Raw genomic sequence first — 22,807 nt, 5'->3', positions numbered from 1 at the left:
ACACGTGGGTGGGAAAGCACTCCTTAGTGAGAAGAGTGGGGTGGTGGCAGCTGTGGGGGGCTGCGGTCGCGGTCCGAGGGAGGGCTGTGGCCACGCTGGCAGGTGGTGGTGGGGAGAAGCCAGGGCATCTTGACGGTGGGTGCTGAGACAAGGCACAACGTGTGCTGCACCGAGGGTCGGACCCCGGGGTTGGGACCCAAGCTACTTTTGACTTCTGAGGTCACAGTAATCCCACCCCTAAACAACTGCAACGGAAAAAGAGTGAAAGAAAACCCTTCCTTTGCTTCTGGAGCCCTGGATGCTCTGTTTGCGTTTGCTGCTGAGGGTTTGTTAACGCTCACGCCGCAGGTGGGCACGGGTGTTAATGTGCTGGAGAGAAATACTCCAGCCTCCATAGGGACTCAGGTGTGGGGAGGAAGTGCCCGGCCGTTTGACAGTACCACTCTCGGCGATAAATAAATTAAAAAGTTGCCTCTAAGTTTCCTGTTGGCAGCAGGTGCGGTTCAGCGCTGGCAAGAGGCTGATGGCAGCAGCTCGTGAGGAGGAGGTGCTGCGCTCGCCCCAATGTAGGGGTAGGTGTGGGGGTGGAATTCGGTGGTCCCCGTGGGGCTGGGCTGAGCAATGCAGTGAGCTCACCCAGCCCCGGCCGGTCCCGGCCCCCAGCTTTCCCAGGAGCCCATCACAACCCACCCGGACCTGCCTTAGTGAAGTACTTTTGCAAAACTTCAAGAGGAAACACGATCGTGTGGTTCAATCATGCGACCGGGAACACGATGTTCTGGGCACGGGGCCCAGCGTGGCGTGAGCATGGGGCGGCGGGGGCAGCCACGGCAGTGAGGGGGTCCCCGCTCCTTCTCTGCTTGAAGGTCCCCAAGTGCACAGTGCTCTGGGGCAGAGCGTGCCGAGGGTCTCTCCATCTCTCCTCAGTGGCGGTGGAAGTGGTGAGCCTAGTTGCTGGTGACCACCACAAGCAGGACCAAGGAACTGGGGGATGATCTGCCAGATGACACGCCACCAGCACGACCGATGCTGCCCCACGCGGGGGGACTTCTGTGTTCAAAACTCACTGAAAAAGTCAAACCCTCAGGGACCAGCATATAGCCGCTCTAACGCTGCCGCAGTAGCTGCGAGATAATAACGCTAGAATATCTGCAGCCTTAATTTTATGACTTGATTCATGAATTTTTTAAAATTTTATGACTGGCTACAAAAGTAATGGCAACTTAAAAGTTTTGGTTTTTTATTACTTCTGATACCTGAGTTTTTACTGACATTTTCCAATTTCACTTGGTGATCGTAAGAACAAGAAGCTTAACCACATTTTTAAAAGGAAATTCAGATTCTTAAATAACAAAATAGCTTTGGAAATCACATTCTGGTTGGGATGAAGAGAAAAATAGGGGTAATTTACAGTCATCTGCAGCAATACCTAATTTTAAAGAAATGTGGAATAAGAATCCAGATTCATGGAGCACCTTCTTAACAAGTCCACATGCTGCCCCCAGCCCCTTATCCCTCAGCTGGTTCTCGTTTGCAAGAGCAAACAACCAACAGCCCACGAAAACACTGCTCTGTAACAAAACCATCTAGCCCTGGGTACGGCATGAGCTCAGCAAGCACGTAAAACCAGCCAGAGCAGCGACAGGCAGTCAGGATGCTCGTAAAGAGAGAGGAATCCAGCTCTTACAAGTCATCCTAGACTTTTCCTGCCTGACTCCTCACTTCTCTTCTCCCTAAAGGGATGCTTCCCTCCCTGAGCATCACAAAACCTCAGCGCAGCCTCCTTTACCAAAAAGGAGAGTTCTTGTAAAGTGACAGCACTTCATCCCACATCGCAGCAGTCGGAAACAAGCACCTGACACCCTCCCCTCCCAATTCAGCGTTCAGTGTATGCATGAAAGCTAACACGTCTCTTGACAAAGACTTCCAAAGGATTTCACAACAGTGAAACAACACTGCTCCCTGCAAAAGACACAATAGAGCAGTTGCTTAAAACACTAGGAAAGCTGAGAACAAAAACCTGGGCCTCTATTCCCACGCTCTCACCATCAAACGCCACTGTCAACATCACTACCAATAAGTCCGGTTGTGCGGGAACCCAAATAGCTGTTCAAACATAAAGATACTGCAGAGACATCAGATGCTTTTCTGTGTGGCAAAATAACCACCCTGAGCCTGTTCCTCGTGCTGATGAAATAGCGAGGAGCTTGCTGCGACGAGACAGGCTGCGGAGAGAGGGGGAAGGCAGAGCTGTTTTCCCAGGACAGCCCTCTCCAAGGGTTTCTCCAAGCCCTGGGGGTGGGCTCCGGTGTCTGCTGCCACAGAGCTGGAAGGGACAGAAAGGGCAGCAGCAGGTTTCAGGCAGCCTGCACCTTCCAGCTCCTCAGACCTCCAGCGGGGTTCCTTCCCCGGGACCATTCGCCCTCGGAAACGCAACAGGAGCAGGCAAAGAACAGCATCAAAAACCCTCACCTTCTAGCGACGAGGCAGGGGGAGGATGGGAGAGGCACAGACAGTGAGATTCACCCGTCTCACACCAAGGGTAAGGTGGAACAGCATGTTCTTTGGCAGGACACAGACAGTTTACTGTTCCAGTTACTGCTGGTTTATAGAGGGCGTCTGACAACTAATAAAAGTGGAAAGTGTCTCCAGTACTTGACTGCGGCTCTTTACTGGCTGGGCTCTCTCCCCCAAAGCGACCGACTGCAGGGAAGTGCGTGTGCGCAAAGGGCTGAAGAGGGGAAAGCTGCAGAAGTAGATACAGATAAGGGGAAGAAAGATGTTTTTTCCTTTCCAAACCAGAAGAGTTCTGGCATTCCAGTTTTGGGCCCTCTTTGTATTTTGTCCAGTTTTCTCCTAAGAAACAGGCTGTGGGAGTGTTGGAAGCACACTCTGGCTGGACGAGTTGTTTTACAAGATCTATATACGAAGCTTTAATAAATTTACAAGAAAACAACGCTTTCATTAAATTTCTTACAAACTTCATAGCTTTCAGTAGAATACATTAATCGCACAAGGAACAACCTACAAAACTGGTTTTATTCTCAAGGCTGAGCTTGATCATGCCTCATCTACTAATTGATGAGACCCTCTTCTTGACTTTGTGAATAATGACAGACTTGAGCGATAATGATTGCTTCCAGGTAGAAGAGCTTCCAATCAGTCGATCTTTGTTGCACCTACCCCATAATTTTAGATTCAGAATTGATTAAATTTTCTGAAAAAGACAGTCATCTCACTGCCGTGAAGCATGACCTCCTCAGCAACAGGCAGAACATTTCTAGTCAGAAGCCAGCACTGCTCAGCCAACTCAAGGTCATCCAGATAGTTTTTGGTAAATTTGGCGTAGGACATCTTTCCTCATTTCTAAAGATGGAAAAAGGGAACAAGCTTTTCCTAGACAAAGACATTTATTAAAAATTATTGAGAAATAAATTCCCCTAATCCCCAGAGACATCTTCACTGTCCTTGCAAAGTTTATAGGGAAATAAAGCCAACCCAAACAGTTCGGCCCTCGACCAGTGTCCAGCAGCAGAGATGTCACAGCTAACACTCCAGGCCCCTCATTGCCGCGATGCTGCTGGCCATCCTGCGGGGGACGCTTTTTGCGGCTTGCCGGTAATCCTCTGGTTTTGCCTTCAACAGAGTTACAATATTCTGCAGTGTTCTTGATGGCTGAAGGCCAAGGGCATCCATCACGTTTATTAGATAATCTGTAAGATTAAGGATAAACACAGATTTGAACAGGCAACAGACACTCTTCATTCTCCATGGCAGCTGGAATCCTGTCACCGTTAGCTTAAAAACACAGAAAACGGCAGTGTGTTTGGAATTTAACTGTACTGACTGGTGTGTATTTTTGGCTTCCTGTGCACTGATTTAGACAACTGTCTGTTTTATTCAGAGGACTGAGAGACCTTCTGCCACGTTTCAGCACCTGCACACAGCACCCTCGGGGTGGTCAGTCACCACGGTCACAGAGAAAGGATCGCAATTGCACTTTCAATGGCTTGCAACAAAGCTGGGCAGTTCTGTAGAGGTGAACGGCTGTTCCAGCTCACCGAATCGAAGTCAGCTGGGGAATGAAGGATGGCAGGGAGTACGCTGAGCAACCAGCCTCTAATCCACTTGTTTGTTTTTAAATAATGCAAAAAAAAAAAAAAAAAAATCAAGCTGAGTTCCCTGGCATCAAAGCACACTTTCAGGTGAGCTGAGGAGGAGATATTGTCCGTATCCTTATTTTAAGCTTGGCCATAGGGAAGACAGCATCCATGATTTACAGCAGGGAAAGGACTAACTGGCACCTACAACAGCTGTAGCGGTTTCGAGGTGACGCTTTCATCAACTTTGGGTAAGAAAAACCCATCTCCTCCATATCATAGAATCATTTAGGTTGGAAAAGACCTTTAAGATCACCATGTCCTGCAGAAACACCTTCCCCAACACCTTCCCTCGGTCCTCTCTCAGTCACTCCCCACGGTGTGGGAGAAGGCAGAGATGACCAACGTGAGGCAGCTACATCCCACTTTGCTGCTGAAAATTTCTCCTTCTTGAAAGCACCTTCAGTCACCTTCAGAGCAGCAGGGCAATAAGTTAAACAGGGCAGGGGAGCTGATCCTATGCGTTATGTAAAAAAGGATGCTGGTCAAGTGCTCCACAACTTTTAGAAGGCCTTCAGTTGATCCTCCCTACTTGAGCTACCAAGTGAATGAAAGAAATCAACCAGCTGCCCCCTTCAGAATCCACTGGAGCACTTCCCAACAGGCTTGGTACATGCTATGTACCCCCTGTATGGCATATACTGGCAGTACACAGCACTCGATGAGAAGGGAAAGAGCAGTGCCACATTTGAAAAGATTATATGCGGATATTTCTTGCCGAGGCTGGCTTGTAAGGGAATTCTCTTAGTCCAGAAGAACTTTGACTTCTCCAGTCAGAAGCACAAAGCAGTAAAGGAGCAGGAGTCTACCAGACCATCACCCTTCCCTCAGAGAGGGATGTGACAGAACGCTGCAAAAGAGAAGCTGTGAACCACTGCACCGTGCCGGGTATCAGATCAACATGCTCATGATTAAAGGAGAAACCAAGCCTGCAGTTTCTCCAGATCTAACATAACAACAGAGGAGCCCGTGTGTTACAGCAACAGTTCTCAGGACAACGTGTGCATGGAGCTTACCAATGTCTGTAGCAAGCTGCTTTGTCGAATGTAGGGTGAGCTCTGGTATCTGCAGGATGACTTCGCAGTAAGTTTGCATGGTAGCTCTGGCGATGGAGCCCAGCCAGTAGTCAGCCATGTTGTCCAGCTCAGGCAATTCATCTCCTGGACAGAAAATTCTCATTAGCTGTCAGCAGTCTCATTCACCTGTGCTTGCTGGTTGGGTAACAAAGCATAATTCATAAGTGTTTAAGTGTTTCTTCAAAAAGACATTAAGGTATTCATTAGGAATCAGAGTTTATCAGCTGGTTTTGGAGTAATCAAAGCCATTACATATCCCCCCTGATCCTATACAACATCAAAAGTTAGCTCAAGACCCAAAATGCTTTACTTTCCTTTATTACTTCTCCAAGTTAAGTCATTTCCAAAGGGCTGGCAGGTGATCAGGGGCACTGCCTGGAGTGTTCTATAGGATCATCTCCCAGGAGCAGTTTACAAACTACTGCAACGACAACATGTTTTTTTCAAGCCTTAAAGGCATTCTGTGTCCATAAGTGTTTTGAAAATTAACAAGCTATTAAACATGTAAATGCTCTAAGGTGACAAAATAAGGCTATTCTCAGAAGAGCGTATTCTCGGAAGGCTACAGGAAGACTATAAATACCAAGTTTTACGCTTCCTTGATTGTCAGTGGAAATAAACACCAAGAAGAGATTAACCACAGCAAACCATGGCACGCTGCCAGCCTGTTGGGAAGCGTTATGTAGCTACTGTTGTTAACTGCAGCAGGATTAATGACACAACAGGTAAGGACAGCCACCTGAAGAACGAACATGAGCCAAAACTCAGCTTGCTGCAAGAAAATTAACGAACAACGTGCAGAAAGAACTCAGTGCATTCTGGGGAGAAAGTTCTGAAGAGGCACCTGGGCCGTGGCTGTCTCAGCAGCCACCGTCAGCAGCCACTGCACTTCCCTCAGCACAGGAGGTTTAATCATTGCGGCTGGGATCAAATCACTAAAGACTCCAGTGGCACTGGTAGTAGCAGTGGAGCTCTAATGATTTTTTCATCTGGAGTCAATGTATGATGAAAAAAGAACTTAAATGAAGCAGTCAGCATTCCAGGATTGTGTCCTTACTGAGCAAGAACCTGACTATGGAGACCACAAACATGCTTGAACCCTTAAGAAATTCCCAAAGATGGAAAACCTGTCCAAACCAAGACAGCCAACAGGCTAGTTTCTGGCCATGGGCTCCTAACCTTTGTCACAGATAGGCACAGGTTAGCACATCACACAGAGTGTAACAGTAGGTTTTCCTGGATTTACAGAAAAAAAGAGGCAGAGGAAAAAGTTGTTTACAAGAAAACAGCATTACTATCCTGCTTGAGAACAAATGTCTATTCCTGAAAAAAGGAACTCAGGGGCTCCTCTCTTTCTAGCAACAAATTAAGGGACTGTGATTCTCAGCAAGGTCATGGAGCGCTGCAGATTTTATACTACAAGTGATTAGTGTAAAATTAAGCTTATGAGACGTTCTCTCCGGATTTCACTAGGGTCTGAAGCTGGAAAGCTTCATGCTAGGTTAGTTCCTTGCAAGAATCCCAGCTTAGATACTGTCTGGGGATAAGAATACACTGTACGATCCCTGACGCAGGGCTGTTTCCTTCAGTAGATGGGGACATTACACGAGAGGGTCAGCCAACCAACAACTCACCGCTTCTAAACATGGTTACAAGCTTCCTCTTTGCTATTCCTTGCTGTGCACTCCCGCCAACCCTGTTGCATAGTAGACCTCTTAGGAAGTTGATTTAAATCACTTTATTGATAGAAAACTAGGCCAGAAAAAGTGAATACTTTTCTGTGGGGTTAATGAGTGGAAACGGCCCTACTATGGAATCAGCACAAAGGAGAGGGCAGGAGTGCAAAGCTGGAGCAAGACTCCCCCTTCAGCAAGCTGTTGAACAGTCCAAGCCGCTCCGTGAACTGTACTCCAATGGACAGGCTGACAAGGAGCAAAAGCCACAAAATCTAACTTGAGAAGTCTTTCAGGCAAGATTCTTCAACAGTTCCCTTCAGAGTTTGGGAACTGACCCCAGGTACCTCCTGTTCACTCTCTGCACCTGGATATTAAACGCTACTCCAACTCTGAAACAGTAATACTTGAGAACCTGCACCCCAAACCACAGCTTTAATGGACGCTAAACTTAAATAGACCAAGCTAAAACTTTTGGTTTGAATGAAACTGAAAAAGTTTGACTCATTATTTAGAGGCTCCTCCTAGGTATTACCAAGAGACTCCTGGAAGAAACAGCATGACTAGATGATAGGAAATGGATCTCAAACAGCTTTGTTACAATCACACCCATGTAATAGCAAAACATGAAGGTTTTCCCCCAGACACCTGGTCTTCGGTTTCACCCTACCTTGTTCTGGGGGGTAAGGCAGTTTTCCAGCGTGTAATGCCAGTTCCAAAGCAGAATCCTCTTGGGTGACAAATGGCTCAAGGTGAAGAGGAAGCGACATAATATATTGCCCAATCTAGAATAAAAGCACAAAGAGTTGAGTCACTGAACAAATGTAAAGCAAGTACTTTGCTAGAGAAAAAAAAGTCAACTGCAGCAATCCACACCTGAAAGCAGAAAGCTGAGCTTGACAGCAACTCACTAACCTACATTTATTAGAAACAAGTTGTCTCTTGCTCATTGTTACACTTTGTACAGGAAATAATTTTTCATGAGGTCAGAGAACCAACCATTGAAAAAAATCATGTAAAGAAAAAACTGTATAGAGAACTGTTACTCCAAGCAAATCTTTGATCTCTGGAGCTTTCCTGGCAATCTGTTTTCTAGAGCAGAATCTAACAGACTGAATCAAACACAACCATAGAAGAGGAAACATGGATTCAAGTGACAATACAATCACGAATTACAGAAATGTATTACTCCCCAACAGGGACTGTGTTCACAAATTCACACACATGAGCTACATAACTTAGGAATACAACAAATACTGCACTGTCTATAAAGTGATTACCTGCTGCTACAGAGAATCGTCCTAGGTGCAGCTACAGCTCAGAGTACTCTGCCTCCCCGTTATGGAGCGTGCTCATCAATAGCTTTTTTCCTGAGCTCACATCACCTGCCTTTTCTTCTACACAGCACATATGCCACATCAATTTCTCTTCCAAACTCTACTCTAGTTTTCAGTTTTCAATTTTACTGCACAATGTAGTAATGCTATTTCAAGACTACCTAAGACAAAGCCATGGCTCAGTCTTGGCCCCCCTATCTCTGAGCAGCAGGATAAAGGGTAGATCTGAAAAGATGTCAGAAAACAAATGCTTTGCATCTGAAATTTTCTGCAGTTCCTCTTTGCCTTGGACAGGCAGAAATGTCCTTTGATTCCTCACAGAATCAAGTAACAACCATACACGTCAGCTTTATCTTTCAATTAAAGTGGCAGAGGAGCACATTCAGCCTCTTACCAACCATGCATGTCTCTCCTAGTGAACTGTGTTCAGTAGAAAGCTACTTAGAAATTCAGTAGCAACCTTTCCCTGAAGTTTCACCTGATAAACGACCCATGAGCTTTCTAAACCTCACAAAAGTCTCTCAGTTAAATTCAAACTACCCATGATAAAACTATCCCACAAATTGAGTGACTACCTATTTCTATAAATTTATTTTTTAAAGCTTTAAAAGCAGAGTATAACAGTCTGTAGGCCACAAACCAGAGGAAACAAAAATATTAGAAGCTTTTGGTTGCAGCCTGTCCTTGAAAAATCCGTTCCCTGTGTGATGCCCAGAATGATAGTAATATAAAAAATTTGCTTATAAAATTATAGTTTGTAATGAGATAATAATAGCAGTTATTAATATCTGAACTGCAAATTTGGCATTGACTTGAAACACCAATGAGAACAATGGGAGAGCAATCTGAAGGCTGTTCAGCAGCACTGAACTGCGGCGTGCGTAGTCAGAAGGAACGAACAGCTCACTCTCCTTTTCTACTCAGACACCCCCCAGACACTGCCAGAAAGGTTTCATTGTTATTCCATCAGAAAGAGAAACCAGGGAGTCACATGGGGATTAGAAGGGTAAGAGCTGAAAACTTTTTAAACTTCACAGTGTGATTAAAATACTGCAATACACATTGCAGGAAACTCTAGGCTACACGGGCTGCATTATGAAGATATGGTCAGTATTCACCCCTGCAAACAAAAGTTGGCATTTCCCATCCTATGACGAGAGTTCCCACTGTAAACAGTGCAGTTCAATAGGGAAGAACCTCCCCTTGTGCTCCTGATGTTCTTTTGCTACTCCAGAACTTGACAGGGATTTCACAAAAGCTACAAAAAATGGCACAACCCAACTGATGAGGGCTGGACCACTGAGAGCATCTATCACCATTGTATAACAATTTTAACAAACACTACAAGTTTCCAAAAAAATGGGGAAATACAGAAGATATTCCCTCAGCACTGGGTTTCCAGTAACTACCCTCACATGCTCTTACATTGCTGATATATTCCAGAGGAGTCAGGCTGAAGTTTGGCAGGTCATCTGTCAGGGTCTCACCAATGCCACCAGAGCTCCAGCCCTGTAAGGCAAAAAGTGCAGAATGAATCTCTGACTTTCTGGAGCGTGAAGTGTATCCGTGTTCTAGGAAGGGATCACCCACAGACATGAACTGTGACTACCCAAGGACTTCTAGAAAGCAGAACACAGATGGTGAGAAAACTGCTACCCTCGTTCTCCCTCAGGCCCAAAACACTCCCCCCCTTTCCACACAGCTCCCTGTGGGAAATCCATGCTCACACAGGTTAGAAAAGCAACATCTCAAGCAAACATCAGAGCTTGCAAACACAGCAAACACAACTGCCTGTTGTGAATGCAGTGGCTGAAGGAAGGTAAACTTCTTCACTGACTGCAATTCCTGGAAGAAATGTGATACCAGAGGGAAACATTCTGAAAAGGAGAAAGAAAAAATCCCTTGTACTCCACCCCAAGGGATCCCGGGGGTAAACCTTGCCAGTTCAGAACAGGCTGATGTACCCATTACTCACCTCCATCTTTGGAACGAGTAAGAGTTGTTGTTTGATGCGAAGAAAAACCGAATCAAAAGCCAAGTGGTGTGCCAGCTGGTTGAGGCGGCTTAGGGCAGATCGAGATGAAGCCAACAGGTTGTGGTTACTCGTACCTTTTTCCTAACACACAGAGACACAGAAAAGTGTTTACACACAGAAGTCTGAGCACAGAGGAGCTATGTTAACATTTTTAAAGAGGTCTTTATTAGACCATCCTAATATAAAAGGGCTATCCCCTGCAATGGCACAGCTTGTTTCCTTTGGGATGCCCTATTCCAACCAGCTATTCAAGACAGAAACTGCGCACTGCTCCCCGAAACGTAGAACAAAGAATCAGCATCACATTCCAGCCACGCCAGGCACCAGTACAGGCCAGATACTGAGAAAACTTCAGGGAAGATGGCAAAACTGCCTTTTACTCAAAGGGCACAACTAACTGAGTCCCTGCATGGAATTAAGCAGAGGTTTTACATGAAGGGTACCAATGGAACTTGACTATTTGGCAAAGGTTTAAAGTCAAACATTTAACCCTGAAAGCAGAGCTGCACAAGTTGCAGGTAAATTAAGTGCAAAAGAAATCAAAACAATCTGAGGAAATAAGAGACAGAACTCATAACCTTGACTTCACTACTGCATGTGACCAACGATGGCAAACATAACTTAGATCCACAAGAAGATAACTAGAGCCATTCTACCCTGTTCACAGATGCATGCATGAACGATCTTGTAGAATTATATTTCAGAATGGATATGGCAGTAGAGCGTAAGTGGCAAAAAAAGTCTTTAGAAGCCAGTATGTGGGCTCCAGAATTTGAGACGGCTCCAACACAATCTTCCCAATGCTTTCTGCAACAAAATCTCCCTCACCTGAACTGATAAGGGCATGGTCACAAAACACAGCCAGGATCTGGGGAGAGATGGAATGAGCCCAGACTTCCTGGGTTTGGACATTTCATCTCTCAGCAGATCCACCGGTGTCTCTGTGGAAGACCTGGAACACAGCCCATCAAAAGGCTGCAGCTCAGGATGAAACGTAATCAGGCTGCAGGGGGAATCCAGGTCTCATCTCCCAAACGTAGGCCCAACAGCACCCTGTGACAGAGACAGGCTCTCGCAGGCACCAAAGCTACCTTTAGAGTGTAAAGCGTTTCCATAAGGCTCGCATACTCAGATGGATTCTCCTTCAAAAGATAATTGTATTCCTGCCAAGGATTCTTTACAGAGCTCTTCTTTTCTGCAGAACTGGTATCCTGGAAGCCAGAAAAACTACAAGGGCTGTAGGAGTCTGAGAGATACTTCCCAGCAGTTGATAAAATCCTGAAAATAAATACACAAAAGTCACCAGCAAAATCCTCCAAAATCAACACTGTTGCTCTCATGCTGGTCCAAGGACCAGCACTACCTTTATGTTACTTCAAGGGAAAAAGTATTTATTGGTAGCAGATACTAATTACAGTCTACTCTCACGTCTACTGTGCAACTCAAAACCTGCAAAAATAGTGAGATGAAAAAGAGAGGATTGTGCTCTCAGAATGTCTAGCAAATACGGAACAAACCTGGCCTCCTGTGCACTGCAGGCCACTGTGTCTTATACAAAGCACAGGCACTCGTCAGACTAAAGCATTTATTCGTACAATAGGCTGAACAGTGCACTGCTTACAAGCAACAAAAGACCTACGTGCTGCCTGTGCTTGGTGCTCCTCAAGTTACAAGAATCGATTAGTTAAGGCACACCTCGATTCATTTCAGCAAATGATTCATGCCCCATGTCACAAGGTGGGTGAGAATCTTGCCAATTGGATCTGGTGGAAAATTCCCCAATCTGGCAGTTCCATTCGACACCCAGCCAGGTATTCAAGAAAAAGGATTCTTGTGACTGTCGCAGGGCACACGACTGAGTGGAACAGTCTGTGACCCATCTCTGACATTTCAAAAGACGGGGAGAGGCCATGGGGTGAAATCACAATGGCTCTGCTTTCTCTCCATCATCTACGCAACAAAAGTACCTTGGGGTTTGTTTTCTTTCAACTTGGTACCTATGTTGACAGCTCATGAATTAAGTTCAGCAACACTTACCTGTTGGCCAGTTGCTGCTCAAAGTCTCCACACTGACGAAGGAGCTCACCACAAGTAGTAATTATCCTGGGAAAGAACAAGACAAAAACACATGTTGTGAGATGTGAGGTAGATAATACCAGACACCCCTCCAGACAATCCATCTCAGACACGTGTCAAGTAATGAAAAAGTGCAATAACCAAACCACAGCCCACAGGGGACACATCTGTCAAGAGTTAATTTAGCTATTAATTCTGCATCCATTTGATAACATACTGACTTTTTTTGCCCAACAGCCTCATCCACATGCTACTTCTTGTCATCATGGCTAAGGCCAGCTCAGTGTCACTGGGAAAAATTCTAAGAGCCACTGATATTTCAAGTGATATGACATGCAGTCTTGCTCCAGAGAGGGTGCGGAGCCTCACAGCACTTACTGTGCCGGCAGCAACCTGAAACCCAGTCTCTAGCACTAATGGTCCCAGCAGCACTGGAGCTAAGTGGGCACAGCCCTGCATCCTACGCTAAGAACTTGCGTAAACCGACCCCAAGTAATTCCCTTCCAACTTTGATACAAAAATCAGTTCTGAGCCAAGCAAAAAAAATCCCCTTTACCGGACAGAGTTTTGGAATGCAGTCCAGTCCTCCTGGAAAAGGGAATCTGATAGCACATCATCCAGTTTACATTTCTTTCGTATAGACTGCAATGTATTTGTAAAGTCAGATGTATACCTGTAATGAGAAACGGAGAAGAGATAAGTGCCAGCATAAGAGAATGCTATTTGCTCATTCAGTCCTCTACAAGGGTCAAATAAGAGACAGAAATATTAAAAGGAGTTCAGAAGAGACGCTGTTGTTCCAGTCCAAATACATGGATGTGAAGAACTGATCAGCCACAGCCCGCTCAAGCCTACACTAGAAAACAGGAAGAAACTCAGGGTGACAGATTATGTGTCGCTACTTCGATTTCCTGTTACTAGAAACTCTCCACTCCCATGCAAAGGTAGGAGTAAGACTTTTTTGTTATCACGACGCTAATCACATCTCCTAGGGAAGACCAGAAAAAGTTTATAAGGCTACTGCTACTACAACATCACTTGGCTCTTACTCCAGGAACACAGTGACAACACCTCATGAATTTGTTTTCTCAGCTACTCACCAGATGAGAACATGGATAAAAAGTAGAACATTTTGTTTTCCACACACCCTCTTTTTTTTTTTTTTTAAAATAATGCCCATAAGCTGGAGGCATGCACATTGCTATGTAATTGTCTATAAAGAAGGTGAGATCAGAAAAATGCACCTTCCTCTTCCCTCTTCTCCACAGGGCAGCAAGGTAAAAGTTTGATTCGTACCTTGTAAGCACCTCTTTTGATATCAGTAAAGAATAAGGAGGTAATCAGTACTGGAATATTATCTAAGCGGGCTGTCAGTGATACTTTAAGACAAGAACTTACAGTGAACCTCGCTCATTAGGGTATCTTGCACTTACAGGCAGATTCTGAATGTGAGGTCACTTGTCCCAGTAAGTATGTAGTTCCCCACCGAGTTCTACTTTCATCAGCCTAATTTGTCTTTGTCTTATTCTGTTTTGGGAAACATTTTCCAATCCAAAAGTATGTATTAAAATGAAAATTCAGCCCAACCAGAAAAACAACTGAGAAAAGTCTGCCATTTAGCCATAAAAAGCTTCCATTTTTCCCCCTAAGAAATAGTCACTGCCTGAAGTGGTAGGAGGGGGTATCACATGATGCCTACTACGGTTATAGATACTTTCCACTCTCAGTCATTTCTCATAAACTACAAAGTCCTTGGCCACAAACTGAATACTTGCTACTCCCTTGGGATAAATGCAGCAGCATAACTAAAAGCACCTTACTTTGTGAACAGAGCTTTCAGGGCCTTAAGGAGCCCACACACTCCCAGTCCATCAGTGAGTTTGATGCAGTTGTCGATGGCTCCAGAAGCCAGAATGAAGAGTTTGTTGACTGAATGGTTCAGTTCCTGGACACAGTCAATTACTTCCCAGTGCTCCTAAATAACAACAACAAGAAGTTGAGCCTGACTCTTCTTTTAGCGAGTGTCCAGCCATTAAAGACACCTTGTGTAACACACTGCTCTCTCAGTATCTCGTGACACACTTAATGGAGCACAATGACGGTTGCTTCCACCCTCCTGCACAGTGACTGTTAATAACAGTCAGGCTGACAAATCCCGTGTTTACCAAGTCTTCAAGGAAAAACCGTTCTGCCAACAAAAGAATCTTCCACAAAAAGGACTTCCCTCCCCCCAGTCTTCCTCTTAATAAATTCTATCGAACCTGAAGCAGGCTCTTGGTTGATAGCAATATTTTGGTAAAGTCTTTCTCCAGCAGATCCACACAGTGCCAGTTACTGGGTGAAGGAGCAGAAGAAAGGAGTTACCTCCAACCTGACAGTGCTGCTGGAATTAACTTTATTTCTTAAACAGAATTTGCTTAACAGCATCAAAATATACTGCAAATAGGAAATATAACAAAAAACACTAGAGGAGAAAAGAATAATTATGGCAAAGACCCTTGTAGATGCTCCAAGCCTCTCCCTGTGTAGTTGAACAAAGACTGCTACATTACCAAGGGCACTGCACTGATCTGAATGAGGAGATTTTCTTCTTCCAGGTCTCCATACTCAAGTTGATAGGGCTTGTATGGACCATACACCGCTTCCACCAGTTCCATCACTTTTACCAGGTTCTGCTCCTCTGCAAAGAATCAGACATTTAGTCTACAAAGAGACGAACCTGCTACTAAAAACCTTATTTCAAGCAACACGCAGTAGTTCTTCAATTAGAGCATGCTGCCTACACAGGCTTGGAATGTTGCCCAACAGCTTTTAGTTTCAACCACACAGATATTTTTTTTTTTTTTCATTTTTCTAAAAACAAGGTTATTATCTCTACCTGCTTCCTAAAACCAAGATGTTCTACCTCAACAAGTGCCTCAAGAAAATTATCACTCACTGCTCCAAAACAGCCTGGGTGACAAAAATCTAAGAAACGTTCTAACCTACAGTAGAAGGAGGGTATTGAAACCATTTGAGAAGTGAAACATGTTACTCCCACAACTTAAAACAGGGGCAACTCTCATTTACCAGAAAACCTGGTTCATACTTAAAATAATTGACACTAACTCAATTCACTTAGAACTATTACTTTATGGTGTTCATCAACCAGAGCTGAACATGAACCATGAACTCAGAATCTCGGTGCTATTGTGTTGAGCAGGGAGCTGAAAACCCAAGGTAAAAACAGGTCTGAATGATTATTTTTCAAATTGGAACTGGACACTTAGCTGTTATCATGAAGTTTTGCCAAACTTAAAAGCTTTTTCTTAAATCTGGGATTCAATGTAATTATGTTTTGCTGCTAGTTTATGCCCTAAGGACAGACAAGCAATAGAGCAGGTTGTACAAAGCCTGTGCTACCTCCATGCTTGGATGTTTTCAAGATCAGACTGGACAATACCCTGAGCAACATGGTCTGAACTCATAGTAGACCTTGCTTGGAGCAGGAGGTTGGACTAGATCTTCTCCCGAAGTCCCTTCCAACCTGAATTATCCTATGAATCATAACTGAACCCTTCCCTCACATACACATACGTAGGAACTGGTTTGACCCAGTTCTGCTGAGTCACCTGGCCTTCCCATTCTTGGGATACTTCTCTTCCCAAACGTCTCACCCCACAGCAGAAGAGATGGAAATAAAGGATTCTTTTTTTTTTTTTTAAACACAGTCAGTTAACAGTTCAGTAGCTGCCTTCCTATTCCATAATCTTCTAGAATTTGATATAATTTTTCAACTTATAATTTCTGTTACATAACACAAGGATAGAAAATGATTGACAAGAGTATGCAATCACAAAGACAACAAAAACAGACAGTCACACTCCTTGAAATTGCCCAATAATCATAATTTACATGATCAAGTAAGAATCTGGGCTTTAATAGCTCAAGACAATGTTATGAGGAACCAAGCACAGGGAAACACAGCATTAGGAATGTTCCATTAGTTTTAATTCAGGATTTTCCCACAGCCAGTCTTCGAAGGGGCCCTACCAGATTAATAAAGGACTATAAATAGTCAACAGTTCAAGTCAGGCATAAACCTAGGTAAACACAGCGCTGCACTACTTTGTGGTTTGTGGGAATTATTCATCAAGCCATGACCAAAACGAGATGACAAACATCATGAGGTAAGGAAAGCGTAGGTTACATTTTGAATCAAACACCGAGGATGCTGCTAGGGAATAACCTACCAATGATTAGAAATAATATTTAGACCTGCATTTTCACTTGCTTAAATCATAAGCCAGTAGCAACAGAAAAACCACAAAACAGAAATTAAGAATCCAACAAATGCAGCTTTCAAGCAGGTTCTCTCTTGTTTAGTGAGGTGCGACTTAATTCCAGGGAACTCCTTAACTTTTATGCTTTAGTGATCTTTTGCAATGGGTTTCACAGATAGCTTCCCTACAGACATTTCCTCATCCATTAGATGGAAGAAATACTAATGCTAGTAAAAGGAAAAGTGCTAATAATTATTTACTCTAGACAGCAAGCATACTCAGACAGCTCTGCTTCAGTAAGCTCACTCAGTATTGTGTCAATAGCTTTAGTGCAAGATATATATACACACGTACACAAAGGTGCAAATGCCATGTAACTGGTCAATATTGTAGAAGAGATAATCCCTTCCTCCATGTAAAACTAAACAAAATCCTACAACGGAACTTTACAAAGGAGTTGACCAAACAAAATGACAAAATTCAGTGCAAAAGCCTTACTCAGATTTGGCAGCATTGCTACTTCCAGCCCTTTTGCAAAGTGGATGGTGGCATCGTAGAGCTCCAGCAGCTTATTCAGCTTGGTTTCTTGGCCCGTTCTCTCCATGGCAGTGCTGAGGCAGACAGGGATGGAAGGCACCAACGCTCCCAGAGTTTGAATCAACAACACTGTCACAATTTCATGGGGGTTCTTGAAAACCTGTGGTAAGAGAAAAGCTATTAGCGAAAGCACTCGATCAACTCCACTAGCATAAAATATCTTACAGCCTTTTATTTTGACTTTTTTTGTCAACTATCCTTGCTCATTTGCTTTGAAAGCTGGGATCACCACGAGTCTCCTGCAAAAAGGTCACCATGGATACTGAATAGCATGAAGAAGGTCCAAGAATCCTTCAGAAAGTAGAACCGACACAAGAGATTGAGTGACACGAGCTTTATCCCACGTGCTATTTCTCTCTCGCAATCTCCAATTCAAAGAATATCTGCTAAAATGTAAGCTGACATCTGACCTGTAATTCACATCGAATCATTAGGCAGAAAAAATACATTTCAAGGAAACACTCAGCTCCTTTGCAGTACAGGCCTAGCAGTTGCACCAGGCTTCCTAACATGAAGATAAGAATCTCTTACCCTTCATGGATGAAAAACTCTTACAGGCTCAACAATATGAACTTTTTTCTTCATTTCACTAACGGACAATAACTTTTTTAGATCCTACATTATTCTTGGCAGGAAAAACAAGTACACAGACTCCAAGAGGTGACAGCAGAAGCCCTAAGATATATTACACAGAGTGACACAAATCAGTCCAATATGACCTTGAGGGCTTCCTCCAGGCCAAGTGATAAAGCAATCCAGGCATTTCAAATGTCTTGCAACAGAACACATTTGCAACACCGACAAATTAGATTTAACTTAAGATACAGATGAAAGTGATAGAGCAGCTTTAATGTCAATAACACGGCAACCTTGCTATCGGTAGAACACCAGAAATCAAATTTTGTCTGCAAGAGCTGGACAAGAAATAGAAAATAGGTTGCAAACCCTGTCCTGCATTGATAAGGCACAGACTATAACTCAAGTGTGAGCACCAATGAACTATTCTAAGCTTTACGAGAGCATGCTCAATCTCCTCCTCTCCCATACGCTGTACCAATACCAAACAGTCACCGCACCTGTGTAGCCCACTGAAGCTGCGAGTGCCATGTCCCGAGGAGCGTGTCATATAGTTCAGTCAACTGGCGATTTAAGCTTAAGTCACTCTGACAAAGATCCTGCCACACTGCCACCAGCTGCACCTGCAGGGGAAATAAGAACCATTCTGAGAGGAGAACTGACAGTCCACAAATCCAGCTTTTGTTATTTCAAACCAAGAACTTCCCATGCAAAGCACTTTTGCTAAAACACAATGCCCACCCTTGCTCCTCTCTCCAGATTTCAACATAACATTTTGTTATAATTCAGCACCACAGAAGGAAGAGACTTTCAGCATGAAGCTAGAGGCTTCTTAGTCGATTCAAAGATTTAATTAACATTGGTATTTTACTCATAAAATGAGATTGTAACTGATACCTCCACATAATAGTTGAAATACTTGGCAAGCTCTAGCCTTGAACTTAATCCTCAAAAGTCACAGTCATGAGAGAAATTTGAGGATCGGGTTATGGCTACAGAACTGTCTGGAATTCCAACTTTTAATCTTACCTGAAAAGAGTTTACAGAAGTCAGCAGCTGGCAAGTCACAGCAATAAAGTTATTGCTGACATAGCCACATCCAAGAAAAGCAAAGCAAAACTACAAGGCACAGAGAAATCAAGCAGAACGCACATATCCTATGTCTATTGCAGGAACGAACACAAAGCCCTGAATGGAGAAATACTCTTAAAACATGGGGGGTAACCAAAGCTCTAAGGACCAGAAAGAGAAGTCAGAGAATTAAGCATGGAAAAGAACAGGTTCCATCCTCCTTCGGACAGCAAAGGTAAAATACACGATGTATCAGCTCCCCCTAGAGTCCACACCAAGCAAGAATTCAAATTTTTATTCCTCCATATTAAAATGTTACCAAAATACTTACCTTGTGACATTTATAATAGTAAGCAAGAAGCTGGGGCATCCGATCAATTTCACTGAAGACTTTAACAAACGTTTTTGCCTGATCTAAACAAAACAAAATAACAGACAGTTAACAGTCAGTCTCGAAGCTGAGGGTGAGACATTAGTCTAATGGAGCAAGAGAATTCTTCTTTTAAGGGAGTATGCACAATGACCTACGCAGAAAGACACACTTTCCCCTTTTGTTTGCTTATCTTCTCAAATAGGAGCAGAACCACCCAAAACCCACGCTCGAACAAGAACAGGTAACAGACACAAGGAATTAATTTAACTTAACTAGCAAACATATCTAGTATTAAAGACAGGTAAAACCACAGCATTGCCTAGAAGGAAAACATTATTTTCCAGAAACAAGCCACTATCCACAAAACATGAACATACCTCACAAATTCCTCAGCTTTGCTTTCAGAACTCCTCAAACTGACACCTAAGGCAGCTGCCTCGAGACTAATGGCAGAGTTAGCTCTCACACAAAGCTCTGAAATCCAAGTTCCTCAAAAGTCTGTTCTGTACTGTAATAGGGGGGAGACACTATAGTTCTGTCCACAAAATACATCTCGGGTTAGAGAAATTAGTAATGAGACCTCGTTTTTCAAACAGGACCCAGAAGGCAGGTGAACTAGAATGCTAAGTAACTTGAAGTCTCTTCATCTCTGGAAGTCACGGAACACAGACCCTCTGGGGATACATTTACAGACTTGTATTACATTTATAGCAGCTGGACTTTAGGAAAAAACATGACTTCACAGTAAAAAGAAAAACTCTCTTCAATGGTAAAAAAGCTTATGTCTCCACATGCCCAGAACAGATTTTGAAAGAAAATGCAAACAGTGCTTAAAGTGAATTATTCTGAATGCTATGCCCATGCAAAGGACCTCGTACCATTAGACCTGCTGCCAGCAGCTTTGTTGCAGCTGTATGTCTTGTTCAGTGGAGAACTCAAGAGTATACGAATATTCAATCTACTTTCATTGGAAGGAGGAGCTCAAAGAACAGTCCAAAAAGTCAAATGTTCTAAAGCAGAGTTTATAAAACAGCTATAACAAGGCAGTAAGGAGTCAGAACACTTTCCTTCATGATTACAACACCAAGGTGTAAGAGAAATGCCCAGTAGCACTATGATAACACAAAACCAGAGGTCTTCTGCTTACTCGAGCAACAGTTTCCACTTGGAGAGCATCCATGGCATAACTAAACTATGACAGCAGGGCAGCCCTGCCTCAGCACCTCCATTTCACCCATCCACACGGCCTATAAAACCAGCTCACGTTTTCCTTATTTCCCTCAGCGGCCACAGGTACACCAAACTGTAGGAAAATCAAAGATGCACCAGACCACAGGCAGCTGGAAAGCCCAGAACACTTCATGGCATCTGGCTCCACCAGAAAAAGCACACAACCCAGCACCAGGAGCCTCCAGGACATAAACTCCCCACCCAAACGACATTTTACTTTTTAAAGAGGATAAACTCTGCCCTGATAGTAAACAACACCAAGAGTTACTGACCTACGGACTGGGAGTTAAAAGCAGCAACAATCTGAGGGCTGGCCATGGCCTCTAGTCGGTTCTTCAGAGCCTCAAGATGCACACACTTCTCAGAGTAATCCGGTGTATCCACAAGCATAGCCAGGCTGCTCTGCATGCTTGTGAGTTTGGATGAAATCACAGACACATCCTGTCACCAAGGAAAGGCAACCCGGTTACTGAACATGCCCTTAGAAAGCATTAATACCTGTTTCATAATGGCATTTTACAAACAGGTACATGTCACTTCAAAAATCTACTTTTAAACACAGTTTCCTTGGAAAGCTGAAGGTGCAAAGACCAAAAAGAATAATGGGGTATCTACCTGTGTTTTAAGAGTCTCTTCAATGTCTGCACTTAATGTGCTCCATTTGTCTGCTTCCTGAAGTGACTCGGCAGCCAACTGCATTCTAGATTTCACTCGGTCAATCTCTACCAGGACCTGAAGGAAAAAAAAATATAATGTTGCCTGTTGAAACAAAAGCTGACTGACACAGATATATTATGGGAGTTATTTTTGGCTTGAATTAAAAAAAAAAAAAAAAAAAGACCATGCCATTACAAGGAGGAAGGACTTGGTTGAAAGAGCTAGAGATGTTAAACCAACTTCCAAAGTCAAACAACAAAGGGTTAGTTTAAAATCTGGATTTGTACTTTTAATATCCACTTTATCTGAAAAATGCTACGCACCCCAGCTAACAGAAACCTGCGCAGAAATTAGCATCCCCAGTTAACAGCTACTCTGAAAGATGATCAGCTGTTCCTCAGGAAATGTGGATTGCACTAGGTTGTGTCACGCCCACTTTTCTACTATTAATGTTTAAAGGAGTGGTTTTGTCTACCTTGAGTTCAGGAGATTGTTTAACACAAACAAGCCTGGAAACTTGAAAATTTCACAAGTTGCACATAAACACTAAGTAAGACAAGAACCTGCCTGCATTGACTGAGCTGTGTCTTCTTCAAATTTCTTTATATCTTCTTTAACAAGGATCATTTGCTCCTTCAGGAATGTTGCCTCCTGTCTCAAGACTTCCACTTCCCGGAGGACCCTGGGCATGTTCTGGAGAGCCTGATGACTTGTTTCTACAGAAACACCAAGCAGTACAGTCAGGAGAGCCTGAGAACCCTTGCAGGGAAGAGGGAATATAATCTTCAATACTTGGGGAAAAAAAAAAAACAAACACAACCAAACAACAAAGCAAAAAGCCAAATAACAAAACTTTAGGTGTATCTTTAAAGTTTAAATATGTACTTTATTATAGAGTCATAGAACCATTTAGGTTGGAAAAGGTCTTTAAGGCCATCAAGTCCAACTGTTAACCTAACACCGGCAAGTTACCACTAAACCATGTCCCCAAGTGCCACATCTACACGTCTTTTAAACACCTCCAGGGATGACGACTCCACCCCTTCCCTGAGCAGCCTGTTCCGATGCTTGACAACCCTTTCGGGGAAGAAATTTTTCCCAATATCCAATCTAAACCTCCCCTGGCAGGGGCAGCTGCTTCTCAGTACTTAGAGCGGGTCAGTCAGGATACAGAAATTACAGAAACACACTAGTCAGTACTAGAGAGGGAGGAAAGGTTAATTGAAGTAATAAAACCCACATGGGATGCAGATGGACACGTTTACAGGCCAGCAAAGGGTCAGGCCGCCCGACGACGGAGCCGGCCGGTAGCCCCTGCATCCCACCTCACCTTCCACCGCGTTGTTGACCTCCTGGATGAAGAGCTGCAGCTTCATCACCAGGGTAGCGGCGTGGGCGTCCACCTTCCCGGGGGCCTCTTGCTGCACGGCCCGGAAAGCCGCGTTCACCCAGCTCTTCACCTCAAAGTCATCAGACAGGAACCGAGAGAAATCCATCGCCGCCCGCCGGGGCGGAGGCGGGGACGACACCGCCGGGGACAAGGCCCCACCACAGGCCGCCGCCGCCGCCTCACAGGCAACCAGGAAAAGCGCCCACAGGCCCTTACCGGCCACCGTACCCGCGGCGCGGAGGGCGGCCGCCGTTCAGCGGGGCCGGGCGAGCTTCCCCGTCGCCGCCGGCCCGG

At 44.2% G+C, this 22,807-nt stretch overlaps 1 protein-coding gene across 1 annotated transcript; it reads right to left on the bottom strand.

Annotated features, from left to right (window-relative positions):
- Window positions 1-2,902: 2,902 nt before the first annotated feature.
- On the bottom strand, window positions 2,903-22,805 carry COG7 (component of oligomeric golgi complex 7). Its single transcript, XM_074158589.1, has 17 exons — window positions 22,454-22,805; window positions 21,691-21,839; window positions 21,082-21,198; window positions 20,739-20,907; window positions 19,195-19,277; window positions 18,293-18,415; window positions 17,118-17,316; window positions 14,910-15,037; window positions 14,178-14,332; window positions 12,914-13,030; window positions 12,319-12,384; window positions 11,373-11,559; window positions 10,222-10,362; window positions 9,672-9,755; window positions 7,580-7,694; window positions 5,177-5,320; window positions 2,903-3,713 (listed from the first exon to the last, which is right to left on the bottom strand). Exons 1-17 carry the CDS (start codon window positions 22,617-22,619, stop codon window positions 3,547-3,549), a joined length of 2,310 nt encoding a protein of 769 aa, XP_074014690.1. The 5' UTR covers window positions 22,620-22,805; the 3' UTR covers window positions 2,903-3,546.
- Between the last annotated feature and the right edge of the window lie 2 nt (window positions 22,806-22,807).

Source organism: Numenius arquata, chromosome 14 (genome assembly GCF_964106895.1).
Source record: "Numenius arquata chromosome 14, bNumArq3.hap1.1, whole genome shotgun sequence".
Taxonomy (NCBI): Eukaryota; Metazoa; Chordata; class Aves; order Charadriiformes; family Scolopacidae; genus Numenius; species Numenius arquata.
Note: the sequence above shows the minus strand (reverse complement) of the source record. Positions and strands in the feature narration are given on the sequence as shown.